We start from the raw sequence: 13,648 nt of genomic DNA on the forward strand, positions 1-13,648 counted from the left end.
TGGAATACCTCCAGTTGAAAACAGCTTCTTACCAATGATGTCAACTGCTACTGCAACCTGCATGGAAACAGGCAGTAGGAGCACTGAGCAGAACACAAGGCCACAGTCATGTCCATGGGGACCAGGTAACACAGTGTCCAGAAAAATGGCATTCCTGTTCCCCTCTGTCACTTGGAGGGCTCAAGTACAGACCAGACCAAGAAGGGCAGGAGCACCAAGGAGGCCAGCTACAGGAATTCCTGTCCTACTGGTCATAGCAATGACATTAATCCTGTAAGAAGGCCTGTCTCCACTGGCTAATAGATAGCAGTGGGTTTGAGGACACACTGAATTTTAATACAGAGTGGAATCCAGAGATATTTGGAAAGCAGTCTGGGCACAGCCAACTCCTGACCCTTTCTGCTTACCTTCCCCCCTTCCCACCCACCCCAGACAAACTAAGACAATCCTGCAGAGTTTACTCCAGGCAATCAAAGGTGGCATCAGTGCCTCTTGCTGGCTTCCCTCTGAGCTGCAGTCCCTGGGTCATCAATATGAGCCATAACGATCCTGGGGAAGAAACACATCAAGACACTGTGCTACAACACTTCATGCAAACTCCAAAGAGACAGACAACAAGATCTTGAGGTGTTTGGGACTGGAAGGCAACCAAGAGGGAAATGGCCAGCATAAAGGTTACCTAAAGACACAACGCCAGGCAAAGGCAGGAGGTAAAACACAGCCCCAGCGTAGTGGGTTTTGCCTAGGATTTGCCATGGGAAAAGGCATATCTGAAGTAACGAGGTATCCTGTCCACCAGGCGAGTAAGTCTGGCTTCACTGACCATCTGAAACTGCTCAGCTGTTGTTGCCGAGACATACAAAGGCAGGTATCTACATGGGAATTAGCCTTCTATGTATTTTGGGAAGACCACAATAATCCTGGTGGAAGCCAGGATATGGCGAGAGTCCCCGAATACAATTATAGCCTGTCTTAAGGTGCCATAGTGTCACCTCACCTGAAGGGAGTTCATCACCCCGTTGGCTAAGACAGCCATCTTGCCAGCAACTGATTTCACTCCTTGCTTGAACTGTGCGATGTCAGCTGCAGGCAGGACATTCCCAATTGATACGCCACCTATGAGAGCCAGCAGGAGTGAGTTTGGAGCCTCCCCAGTTCCAGAAAGCATTCCAACCCCTTCCAGGCTAGGGGCTCCGAAGCTGCCCCATGACACTCCCCTCCCCACTGAGCACTAACCCACCTGAGTGCACATTCTCAGCATCTCCAAACAAGTCTGCAGAGCTGATGGCACTGCTGCCTGAGAGCTGCTGCAAGCGGGATCTGGCTTCATACTGCAGCAGAAGGAAAGCAGAACAAGAAGAGAAAAAATTACAAAGAGAGGGAACAAAGCAGGACAAGAGCAAACTGGAAGGGGTGAAGAGAGCGCTGTACCAACTTAGGCACTGTAGGGCATGCCTACCTCAGCATCTGCCTCCCGTCCAAAGAACATATCTGAAGAGATGGCTTTGGCCCCTGCAAACTTTTGCCGTGCTTCATTTGATTCCACAGCTGATGTTCTGCTCTCTGTCTCACGCCTACTAGTGGGTCTGAGGTAACAAGAGTAACAAGAGAGGAGACAAGTTATAGCAAGGAAACAGGCTTCTTTCTCTCTCTCTCCCTCCCTCTCATCCCATTTGAGTAAAGGAAAGCTACAAAGCCTCAAGTGCTAGCCACTGTTAGGGTTCCCCTGTTCCCCCCAAATCAGGGCAGCCACCACTTGATGACTGCAAAGGCTGTATCAAACTTAGGGATACCACAGGCAAAGTACCAAAGCCCTTTTCACTGAAGACCCCTTTCCTTGGGCTAGAAAACTACTCCAATCAGTATGCAGCCATGCTGTCTACTTGACTTGCACATGCAAGTAATCTTCTGTAGCACAAGATCCAGATCCAGTCATAATACAGTAACCTCTTTCCCCACAGCTCCCAGACCTACCCCTTTGTCTCACACTCAAGGTACACTGGCACTGGTGGATATTTTACCTCTCTGAAACGGGTCGAATACTGGAAATGGTCACCTCAGGTTCCTGCTCTTTGTCAATACCCCATGAGGAGTCTGTTTCCCATCGTGAGCCAAAGGCATCTCCCAACGAGAAGGGATTATCTTTATATCTAGGTACCAAAAAGAGGTAACTCAGGCCAAGTACTACATTCAGAAATAAGCCAAAGGCTACACGGACAGTTCGTCTTACTTGGGGGGTCCAGATGTGAAACCTCCAGCATCTTCAAACAAGTCCAGTTGAGAGCGGGAAGATTTTACAGCCAGCGGTGTCTCCTGCTCAATTACTTGCATCTCAGACATCACCGAGTGTGAGACAGAACTAGCACAACAAACAAGCAATCAGGGCTGGCAGGGTCTGACAGCATCCAGCCCCTAGAACCAGTCTGCCTCAAAATTGAAACTGGCCTTCACAGACAGGGAAGGTGCCAAAAGTCTCAAGAGAGTCATGGGATGCCTGCCCCCTTCACTGCATGTCTGCTCTGACTTCCTCAAAGGTCTCGAGCTACTTTCTTAAGGCAGGTATTCCACAGGGGGACAGTTGTTAGCAGCAATTAGCTGCTAGGGCTGGAGACTGACAGACCATATGCATCTTCAGAAAGGGACTCAAATACAGACTAGAACCTCTGAACAGAGCACCCATACTTTCCGGGGCCTGAAACATTTTCAGACCTAGTCCAGCATACAAACACTTGAAATCAGATGCACATTTGTTACAATGCCTTCATGAAACTATTCCAGAGCAGAGTGTTTTCAAGGCACCTCCATCTATGCTACCCCATCCAGAGCCAAGTACCTTCTGGATACCAAGCCCATGCCTAGCCTTTCGGCTTGTTCACGTTTCTTCCCTTCGAGGTTCTGAAGTTTCTTCTCCTCCTTCTTCCGATCAAGTTGCAGTTCCTGATAAGCCAGTCGCATTGAGGTAACACTAATGAAAAGAACTGTGGTAGGTATTGGCTCATGTCCCTCCACCCCCCAAGTCCCATCCTGTGGGGGGCCGAGGGAGAAAATAACCCTGACCACCATCAAGCACCAGTTTCCCCCAGTACCAAGACAAAAAAAAATCCTTGCATAGAAGCTATTGCTCATCTTCCCATCTCACCTCATACCTCCACTGGGATTCTGCTCTTTTTGTGGAGACTATGACTTCCTTACTGCCAGCAATCCCCCCACCTAGGGACAGAAGGATAAACAGGTCCCCATCCAGATCAGCCTTTTAATATCTTCAGCTCTGTCTCAAGGTCAACAAAAAAGCAAGATACTTCCATATCTGCTCCTCTAAAACCCTTCCAGGGTGTTAATCTGAATAAAGTGTGGCAATGTAACTTGTAACTCTGCTGTAAGGACCCTTTCTGCTTCAGGTTACCACTCATCCTATCATGCAGCCTCTTCTGTACTCAGCTTAGCTGGTCCCATGGGGAAGCACCAACCTCTTGTTACTTCTACCTTACGTATGCAAGGTATTCAGCCCAAAAAAGGCACTTACATGGACTCCTCAGCTTGTTTCCTGGACTCCACTGCCTGCTGCTCTCTCAGTTGCTCCGCAACCTGGGCTTGCCGCTCGATCTCACTAAAGCTCTGGCTGCTCACCTTCTGGGCTCCAAGACCCCTTTTTGCACCTAACTTTAAAAACAAAAAAGCAAATGTGAATTCTTCATCTCATTGTTCAGAGTATTAAAAAACCAGCAGTCTGAATCCTGTGCCTTGCTGTGCTGACCAGGCCTTTAGTCAGCCTGTTTAGTTATAACCTACAGGCCCAGAGAAGCCTGCAGCAGAGAATGGAAGAACACACAGGCCTTAACCAGCCAGTGACCAGTGCTAAGAGATTAGTCATATGGACTCCTGATCATAAGCATAATGATCCAAAGCCTAATTATTTTTGTCCCTTAACATTCAAGCTATCATTCAAAAGAGGCAATAAGATAATCAAAGCTTTCCCTTCCCCAAATGGGCATCTCCTGGGCAGCTTGATTAATGGGAGAAAGCAAGGGGCCAGGGAAAGGTGAGCAGGATTACATGAGATATACTCTGCCTCTTCTCCATTAAACAAGAGCTCAGACATACCCCTTTCTTGGCAGCTCCTGGCTTCTTCTTTCCAATGAGAGAGGATTTAAGTTCTGTGAGAGGAAAGCAGCAGCATGTAAGCAGGAATGAACTAATTTAAGAAGGCAAAATTAGTCAGCAACCCACACAAACATCTACCACAGCCCAGCTGCTACAAAGTCCAGGGCACACCATGCAGCTTCACAACATCAGCCTGGGTGATTTCACCAAGCCAAGAAAGCAGCACTGAGAGGGTAAGAAGCTCCACAATTGCAGACTGGTGGCCTAGAAAAGCATGTCCATCCCTGGAGAAATTAGTAAATGAATTAAGTCTTTCTAACAGCTCTTCCAAATGTCACACAGCTGTTGACCCTATCCAGTAAAAGTTATGATAACTAGAAAAAGACTATTTGTTCCATACATAAATCCAGGAAAATGTCATTTCAGAGCATATGAAGGTCAGCGTTCCTCATCAGTGCCTTAGGGACAAAGAAGCAAGAACCATAAGGTCAGGTTTACATGTTCAGACCAATTGCAAGACAGACCTAAACTTCGGTGAGGTACAGACACAATGGGTTCCCTGACACCTTCCACCAGGAACCTGTCCCTCTGAGGACATGAGGCACACCACGCTGGCAAAAACAGCCAAGTCCAGCCAAGTAGCAGATGTCTAGGCAAAAGTGTAAGAACAAAGCAAGCATAAAATGGAATTGCCCAGGTCATTTTTCCAGCTTCCAATGTTGTGTGGCTCCAATATTCTTTAATCGCCTTCGTCAGGCTTTTTGTCCACAAAAGTGCCTAATTACTTTCTTCACTCATGTAGATTTTGCCAACCCACACTTCAGGTCATCCTCAACAGCCTTTTCTGTGTCTTTTCGAGTTTTATCATATACCTTTGAAATAGGGGGCTCAAAATCTTAACACTATTCAAGACACAGGCAGTGTTTTCAGCTCACCATTCCTCGCATTTGATTTTTGATCACTCTCAAGAAGTGTTTTTAATAAGAGTTGTAACAATAAGATCCCTTTCCAGAGAAGGGATAGGTGTTTTAGAACCCAATACGATATACATTAACTTTGGTTCATTCTCTCCTTCCAAGCACAGGATGCTAATGTTAGAGCTGAAGGCAGAGTCACAAAAGGGGCAGGCAGAGTTGTCACAAGCAGCCAGTGCAAGCCAGCTGTTAGCCAGTTACCTCTGGCAGGAGCAGGCTCTTGTGTTGACAGATACATGGACACGTCTGAAGAAGAGACATAAAACATGGGGCATGAAATAAGATGCTTCAGAACACAGGCTTTCCACCCAGGATGAACTTTTTGTGGGCCAGAAATACACTCCTGCTAAGCAGAGAAGCTCCACCTAGATGCTCCATGTGCAGCCCAGACAGTAATGCTGGGGAACAATCCCTGTTACTGAGCAAGCTAAAAATTGATCTACTGCCAAGCTCCCTAAAAGAGTCAGTCACATGGCCTTTATTAGCCAAGCTCTAGATATTTATATACCAAGTTCTGTCCAAGACACATAACGAAAACAAAGTATTAGAAATGAGACAGCTTTGAACTCAATTATCCAAAGGAGCTAGAAAGCTCCAATAAGCTCAACCAAATATGTAGCTGGGTTTTTGGGTCTCATTACTGACACCATAGGAGGATATTCTGAAGATACCCACTGAACGGTGGGTATAAGAGCAAGACGGATCTAAGAGTTACCAAAGAGTCTCACTTACCTAGAGGAGCTTTAGGAGACGTGCTCAACAAGTCAATTGACGGGCCTTGACTAGAATCTGTGGGCACAAAAATAAGGACAGAAATTCAGCAGAGAAAAGATTCTTATCCCCTTCCCCAATTGCTCTACCCCTCTTCTACACCTAAAGGCAAGCCAAATTCCTTCTGCCCTCGCAAAAGACAAGCCAGGTCGCTGTCTGAAGGCTGCAACTTCCAAAACATAACTATCTTCCACCTCCACAAAGCAAGTTATTCCCACTGCAGTGTCCTAAGCACATTAAAAGAAAGTTAACACTTTGCAGAAGAACACACAAAGCTGTTTCAAACTAAAGTTATACGCCCATATTCTTGGATTCTTTGTAATTCATATCTAGAAACAGTATTCTGTTTTCCATTCGTCTTCTTTATGCATTATCATCTCCAGACCTACCTATTCCAGACCAAGGGACAGCAGAGAAGCAGGGCAGCTAATCCCCAAAACAAAGACTGTTTCATGCACATTTCAGGAAAAGCAGAGAAGTAACTTCTTAATCCTCAGCAGAGCAGCATTCTCAAAAGTCTCCACTAATTTAACTCAACAGCCTCATTACAATATATAGAGCTTCCACTCCTGCTCCAAGCCTGAAGCATGAGGTAAGTTCATCCCTTCCAACTGTGGTACAGAAGAGTATTCTGCTGGAAATAAAGTCAGGTTCTTTGAAAAATTATTCAGCAGGGAACTCACATGACACTTCACTGCCTTCTGATGACCTTGTTGTTTTTTCCATCTCCAAGGAAGACTCTGCAGGATTCTGGCTGGCATCTGCTACATCCCAGGTACTGGAAGACTGTAACACAACATTCATTCCAATGATTTTCAGAGGGATGAATGAACCTAGAGTAGTCCTAAACTAACTTCAAGTTTAGGGATCTATATTCAGTTTTAAGCCAAAGAGAACATGATCCAAATGCTACACTATGCCTTCTTTGAAGATAGGGATAACTTACGGCCAAGTTCACATTTCCTCAGAGAAAAATTAAAGAGGGACAGAAATTAAAGGAAAATGGAAGCTAAACTGAATAGAAGGCCAGGAGAAAAGGCAGCATCACTCAAAGAACAGTCATATCAGTGTTGGCTACTACAGAGACTTCCCACTTTAAAGAGATGAGCTTAAATCTGCAAGAAAAAGTGAATGAGTTTCATTTGAAAAAATAATCTTTGTTTCTCTTGTCTTTATTACCATCCAGCCAATTCTTCTGTTTCTGTTACTGTTCACTTGCAAGACTGCCTCTAGCACTCTCTTGTATAAGCAGTTGCCCAAATCTACCTTACCAGGGTCCATGCACCGAAAAGCTGACCAAACCAGAAGTTCAAAGTTACAGCCAGTCCTTGCTTTAACCATTCCAAAGGGACTATGTACTTAAAGAGTAGACAAAGCATTTTCCAGGTATCAGTATCCATTGAAGATAAAAATAGTCTCAAAGGCAGAAAATCATAATATGAGTATTACAGGCTCCACGAGGGAACACTTAGGTGTGCACCTGTATCACAGGCTGGTGATTGAATCTTAGTTCTTCCATATTACTACTGAATAAACATACCATTTAGTATTCTTCCAAACGAAGTGGGACTGCACCTATCACCTCTCCAGGCTCCTGGATGGACTGCTAGCTATCTGACAGCCGTTAAGGCTGCCTGGTTTAAATATTTGTCCTCACCTGTGTGTGCTCCATGAAGAAATCAGCATCACTCTTGTCAGGGGAATGCCCAGGGGCTCCACTCAGTCCATCTATCAGCAGCTGAAAAGAGAAGAGGAAAGAGATATCCTACAGGCCATGTCATGCCAGGTGCTGAGTCTTTAACAGAACAAAGCTGCCCAGACTTACATCGGTGCCATACTTGGCCATAGCAGCACTTGCCAGCTGCCGGATCTTCTCCCTGTACATCTGGGCAGCTCGACTATTATACTTAGCGTTGGCGTCTGTGGTAGTGCAGCCATGCTGACGGAAGAAAGCAGTCTGAGAAAAGAGATAAATATTCAGTCTCCTGACTGCTATATCAGACTCAAGAAAGCATCAAACACAACAGCTTGAACTCAACAGAAAAAGGAAACTTCCCAAATACAGGGGATATAATACTAAGTGTGGAGCATGACCATTCATTGATCAACTCAGCTTTCACCAGGAAATCACTTTATGAGTCTCAGAGCGCTGAGAACACAATCCCTATCCTTCACAGAGGGATGCTTCTGAGTCACAGTGCTAAGCATGAACTTTCAAACTGATTAAAATACTAACTCCTTTCACTTAAGAGGACTATGTCTTTCATTTAAATGAAGTGTAAGGAAATGAGAGGTCTGCGTATCACAAAGGTCACAACCTCTAAGTGCAGCTGACAGACGCCTCTCCTCATTACACATCTCCAAAAAAAGAAGGGGCAGTCAATATCCTTTGGGACCAGGAAAGCCTCATAAAAGACAGGGACAAGAGCCAGAGGATGCCATTTAGCAAGAAGGAAAACAAGCAAAATGCCTACAGAGGCTCCTCACCGCGTTGGCATTGCTGCCCACTTGCATACATCTCAGCTGGAACCAGTTCCAGTTAGAATCCAGCTCTGTAGACCTATGCGAGAACAAATTATTTCCATGAATAACATACAAGCACCCCAAATGTAAAAGCGTGCTCTAATCTAGCATGGAAAAGTATGCCACTGCTATTCTAGCGGAGTAGAGAAGCTCAAGTTAACATCTCAATAACTTCTTTGCCTCTTTCTTCCCATAATGAATTAAGTTGAACTTTTAAGTTATCAAAAATCAGTTTGAGCCAAATAACAATGTCAAAATTTAAAGGGTCCCTCACTGGTATCGTGTAAGAGAACGAGGCTTGAACTAGGAAAGCACAACCAGCAACTTTTGTTTTACATGTGAGCTCATCATAACATGAAAGACTCATATGTTCATCCCATCCCAGTAATGAGAGCAGAACACATTACAAAGCAGCTGAAAATATAACAATGTAAAGCTATATGACAGAACATGCCTCATACCAGTTATTCTACTCATCTCTGAATGAATAGAGGTCAAAATCCTCTTACCTAAAATACAAACACCTACAAGTACGCCAAGCAAGAAAAATAAGCTCAACACCCGGAACTACCTTACCCAACAGACTGACACAGAAAAAGCCTCCCTTGTTTAGCATCACAAGAAAAGCTTTCCTAGTGCTTTACCAGAAAGATTCACGCACCACACAGTTTCCCTTCAGCTTCTAAAAATGGGAACCCGGATAATGTTTCTGCAGGATCTGTGAAAGCAACATGTTGATGTTCTACTGGCTATTCAACTGGGTGCTTTGGAAATTCCATTTTGAAAGGTTGGAGTGATCTAAAACTTGCTTTGAGCAAGACCCGCCCCAAAGTCATCGCCTCGATAGTCCAGCCTCCCTCTGGCCAACTCCTCGTGTGTTCCCCCAATGCTGGGGCAGGGGCTCCAGGGGCACCCAGCGGAGACCACAGGCCACAGCCTGCTCCTGCCCAGGGTCGTACGCACCTGATGAAGCTGAGGTGCACGCCCAGAGACCTGTGGACGCCCGAGCAGTCAATGCACAGGAAGACGCCGTAGGTGATGCTGGCCCAGCTCGGGTTCTTGGCGCCGCAGTCGAAACAAGACTAAAGCCAAGGCAGAGGGACACCGGGCGTTGAGGCTGCGCTGCCGCTCCTTCGCCGCCCCCCACCGCCCGCTCGGGCCCAGGGCTCAAACCCGCCGCCCCTCGGCGCCCCCCTCCATGGCCCGGCCGCTGCCCGGCCCCGCCGCGCTGCCAGGAGCCCCCCCTGCCGCGCCGGGCCGAGCCCGCGCCGCAAGGACCCTGCCCGACTCGGCACGACGCCCTCCGCCCTCCACCTTGTTCGCCGGCGCCGCCCGGAGCCGCTTGAAGAGAGTCTGGATCTCCGTCTTGCTCGGCTCCGACGCCATGATCTCTCCTTCCCAGAAGTCACTGCGGCGACGGGTCCCGGCCGGGCCCAACCGGCGCGGGCGGGGAGGGAGGGGCCGAAGCCGAGTACGGATCCCGGCTGAGCCCAAACCACCCGCGGACGGGTGCTTGCGCGGCCCGGCCCGGCCCGGCCCGGCCGCCAGGGCAGCCGGGCCCCGCGGTGCCGCGCGGCGCCGCCCGGTGCCGCCGAGCAGCGGGAACTAGTGGAAGGAAAGGCTTGTCCGCAGGCGCGCCCTGAGCCTTCCCGGGCGCGGGCACCCGGGACCCGCGGGCACAGCAGGTTCCGCGGAGCCTTGGGACGAACGGGGTGGTCGGGACAAAAATGACCCCTAAAACCGGGTTTAGCGGCAGTGCCAAGTCTCGTGTTCTGGGAATCAGTGAAGCGCTAGCCACGGCGGCCAGAGCAAGACTTGATTTGGCAGTCGGACTCCCCTGCAGTGGGAGGGTGAGAGGCCTCTGGCTGACGCATCTGATTGCAGCTGCTCGGAGACGAGTTCCCGAGCTGGGCAGCGAAGCGCTGGGCCCGGTCCAGTCTGGAGGGCGCCTTCTTGGCCACGGTCCCACCTTGGGTAGTCCTTGGTGTCTGCTGCTCTTACGCTGCTGCTGCAGTTGCTCCTGTATGCCTGTTCCTGGGACTATACAGAAACTGCATTGGGGAATGAGGTCTGCTCAAAGTTACTTGTAGCTTTTTCTTCTAGTTATTTTTAACCAAGTTCCCTGATCCCATGCATGGGACAGCTGTCCTAGCAGTCACACCAGCAGAGTCAAAGCTGGATGGAGGGACAGAGAGGGAGTGCAAGACGGTGGGGTGGAGGCCTCCTAAGCTGCTTCTCGCTGTGGAGAGGAGCAGGTTCAGGCGGTGATGATGCACTGGGAGCGGTATTGCTCATGCTGGCTTAAGCAGGCTCACCCGAAACTGCTTGCTCATGTCATGTGCTGTGGCCTGGTGCTGGGCCTTTGCTCTGCTGGGTTCTTACCAGGTCCATGCTGAGTGTGTGACAGAGATGCTGCACAGTGGTTAGGTGCTGATGTTACTACAACTTGTGAGAGGGATATGGTGCGCGCCCAGGAGGAGCCAAGGCAGCTGTGGAGTTCGGTGGGTTCAGTGCCATGCTTTGTTTCTGCATATCTGTGCCAGAAGACATCAGGAGGTGTTAGTGCGAGCTCCTATCCTCTGCAGGGGCACACAGTTTATGCTCACCGTGCTGTGTCCTAGGAAGAAACACTCACTACAGGAGGGTTACTCAGGCCTCTCTGCCTCAGCTGGGTCTCTTGCAGGCCTTCCAGCTCTTGGTGATTGCTCCAAATCCTTGTCAAAGCTGCTTATCCTATCCATCAGTTTTCCATAAAAGCAGCAGGAAGAGCATGCTGCTAGTATGAGAAATAGCTTCTTTTTGTTGCCTTTGTCAGTACAGGAAAGACCTCCTGCTGCTGACTGTTCCCTGTGAGTGAGTGCTGTCGCTGCACAGTTCTTACCATTTCCTGCATCTGTTTCTTTTGCATCTCATGTGCTTTGCTGCTGAGTTTCTGAGCTCCAAGCTGGTAGTCTGCTCTTTGGCCCCTGGCCTCCATGTCAATCTACATCACATATGACATCTGCCTCCTTCCTCCTGACTGCTGTGACAGCAGATCCTGAGCCAGCTCTGGCCTCCTAAACACAGATCTCCTTGCTGTTACCCATCTCTGTCAGGATATGATAGTCCCTGGCATCATCTGAGACACAAAGGAAAGCCAGTGAAGGTGACCAGGCTTGTTCTGGGGGTCTGCAATACCACTGAAGACACTTTTTCAGTGTCTTTTCAGTTGAGTTGTCTTAGGGCGTGAGGTTACTGTGGAAGGACAAATGGCAAAGAGGAAACCTGAGGGCCTTGTGCAGGAAGCAGGGGAGGGGAGTAATCAGACAAGAGCTGGAGAGGCTCAGGGGTGCAGTGCTGTGGTGGGATAAAACCTGCCCTGCGCTTGTGTGTCTGAGCTGAGAGGGAGAAGGTGCAGTTTACAGACACTAACCAACCCCTGTGTTACCCGCTGCGCATAGTCAGTAACCTTGGGAGAGATTGCCCAGGACTGTGGGGCAGCCTGGCTGTTTCCAGAGGTGGAAGGAGCAGGAATGGCCACAGACAGAGAGAAGGAGAATCAGTCAGAAGTTCTTTCCCTGGCCGGAGCAAGGGACAGGCTCTCAGGAGGCAAGCCCCTTTCACTGTCTGTGTGTGAGAAGTGTGTAAAAAGACGCTCCAAATTTCCTATGATTTCAGGTCATGGGAAACTGTTTGTCTGTAGCAGATTTCTCCTTGGATTGCATTAGTGGGTTTTTTTCTTTTTTTCTCTCTCTCTCCTTTTTTTTTTTTTTTTTTTTTTGTCAGATCGATAAGCTGCTCTGCATTCCTGAAGGCCAAATGTTTACTAGGTTTCAGACAAGGGAAATAGCTGGCTGAGGGTTGTGGGGGACCTGCCTGCTGCTGTGTCAGATTTCATGTAACAGGTAGCTGCATCCCTAGGAAAAAGCATAGCACGAAGGCAGTCATGCCGCACACACACTCTGCAATGCTTCCAGCAAGATTTAAGATAGAGTTAATACACTGCGTGGCCAGTGACTGTTCCGATAAGGTTGACAATGCACACAATTTTACTGCGGTCTTACAATGTGATTTGGAGAAGGGCCAGCAAAGGTAGAAGGAATGTACAAATTAAAGAACACAACAGGTGCGTAATTCGAGAGATACAGAGGAGCAGAATCATGGCTTGAGCCAATCTAAGGTTGTGCTGTAGCCAAAAGGCAGGTGCTGTCACCTCCAGCTGCACATGCTGTGCCTTGCTCCCACTCTGGCAACTGGGCAGCTGCAGGCTGTCACACACCCAGTGCCCCTGTAATGCTGAGCCCATTGCATCGCTGTGCTCATCTCCCCCTGCCTGCGCAATCGCTGATGCAAGCAAGGAAAGGGACAGGAAGGCGTGGTGGGAAGAAGAGAGGACTGTCCCCTTCAGTTGTCTCAGCTGATGTTGCTGGGCTGCCAGGCAAAGCCTTCAGGGATTGAGGGAATGGGTTATTTGAATGTGGGGCCAGGAGAGGAGCATGCTGCCCCTCACTGCCTGCAGGATTCCCAGTGCCGAGGGAGACCAGGACAAGACGTAAGGCAATTCTCTGCCTGCAGAGCCCTTGCAGTCTTCTTTCCTGCCCCCCAGCACTAGAGGGGGGGAAACATGGGCTCAGGAGTTGGTGGGACTATGATCATTGAGCTGCTAATTCTTAGGTGAGTGTGTGTGTGTACATACATTTCTTTATGCTTTTCTTTTTGTAATACAGTTTTGAATATTATAATCAAATGTTTATCTTCAAACATTGCCTGGTAATGTCATCTCTGACTGGTCTAACAAGTGTTGGGGGCACCTCATCTCACAGGAGGAACTGGCAGCAATTCTTATACCCTGCTGTAATGGTCAGCTTGGAGACGGGTGGTATTACAGGTGTCCAAGCTGGGAGCAGGCTGTTTTGACAGGTGACAATCACTATGAGTAACAGGGAAGACGTGAAATATAGTTCAAGTTCAAGCAGTGCTTATCACAGCACATGGAAGCAAGGTGGAGAGACTGGACAGTGAGCAGGCACTGAGCTGTCTCAGCATGAATGAAATCCTTTTTCCACCAGCGAGGGGGCAGTGCTGGAAGAAGCTGGAGAAGCAGAATGAAAGTGCTGCTGTCTCCCATGCTGCAGCCTCATTCCTCTGGCAGCTCACAGGGCTTGGAGCTGCTTCATCCCCTGAGTGCAGCCAGCTCTGCTGTGCTGGGGCAGCAGAGTAAAGGCAGAAGGGTGGCTCTGGGCTCAGGGGAGAAGAGCAGGAGGGCCAGTTCAGCTGGGGCTCTGCTGCTGCCTCAGCCA

The 13,648-nt window shown here is 48.7% G+C and overlaps 1 protein-coding gene across 2 annotated transcripts; it reads right to left on the reverse strand.

Annotated features, from left to right (window-relative positions):
- Window positions 1–310: 310 nt before the first annotated feature.
- On the reverse strand, window positions 311–9,791 carry ARFGAP2 (ADP ribosylation factor GTPase activating protein 2). Of its 2 annotated transcripts, XM_062575892.1 has the most exons (17): window positions 9,684–9,791; window positions 9,333–9,451; window positions 8,334–8,406; window positions 7,672–7,803; window positions 7,504–7,584; window positions 6,530–6,632; window positions 5,808–5,864; window positions 5,277–5,321; window positions 4,102–4,154; window positions 3,524–3,660; window positions 2,834–2,965; window positions 2,231–2,359; window positions 2,022–2,150; window positions 1,460–1,586; window positions 1,241–1,331; window positions 998–1,116; window positions 311–549 (listed from the first exon to the last, which is right to left on the reverse strand). In XM_062575892.1, exons 1-17 carry the CDS (start codon window positions 9,753–9,755, stop codon window positions 529–531), a joined length of 1,620 nt encoding a protein of 539 aa, XP_062431876.1. In that variant the 5' UTR covers window positions 9,756–9,791; the 3' UTR covers window positions 311–528. The 2 variants fall into 2 exon arrangements, with proteins under 2 accessions (XP_062431876.1, XP_062431877.1); XM_062575893.1 differs by lacking the exon at window positions 5,277–5,321.
- Window positions 9,792–13,648: the final 3,857 nt, after the last annotated feature.

The sequence above is a fragment of the Rhea pennata genome, chromosome 5 (assembly GCF_028389875.1).
Source record: "Rhea pennata isolate bPtePen1 chromosome 5, bPtePen1.pri, whole genome shotgun sequence".
In the NCBI taxonomy this organism is placed as follows: Eukaryota; Metazoa; Chordata; class Aves; order Rheiformes; family Rheidae; genus Rhea; species Rhea pennata.

Coding starts and splice junctions, on each gene's coding strand:
- ARFGAP2 (XM_062575892.1), bottom strand. CDS start 9,755: ATGGCGTCGGAGCCGAGCAAGACGGAGATCCAGACTCTCTTCAAGCGG. Junction 9,452..9,683: donor GGGCGGCGCCGGCGAACAAG/GTGGAGGGCGGA, acceptor CCTTGGCTTTAG/TCTTGTTTCGACTGCGGCGC. Junction 8,407..9,332: donor GTGCACCTCAGCTTCATCAG/GTGCGTACGACC, acceptor GTTCTCGCATAG/GTCTACAGAGCTGGATTCTA.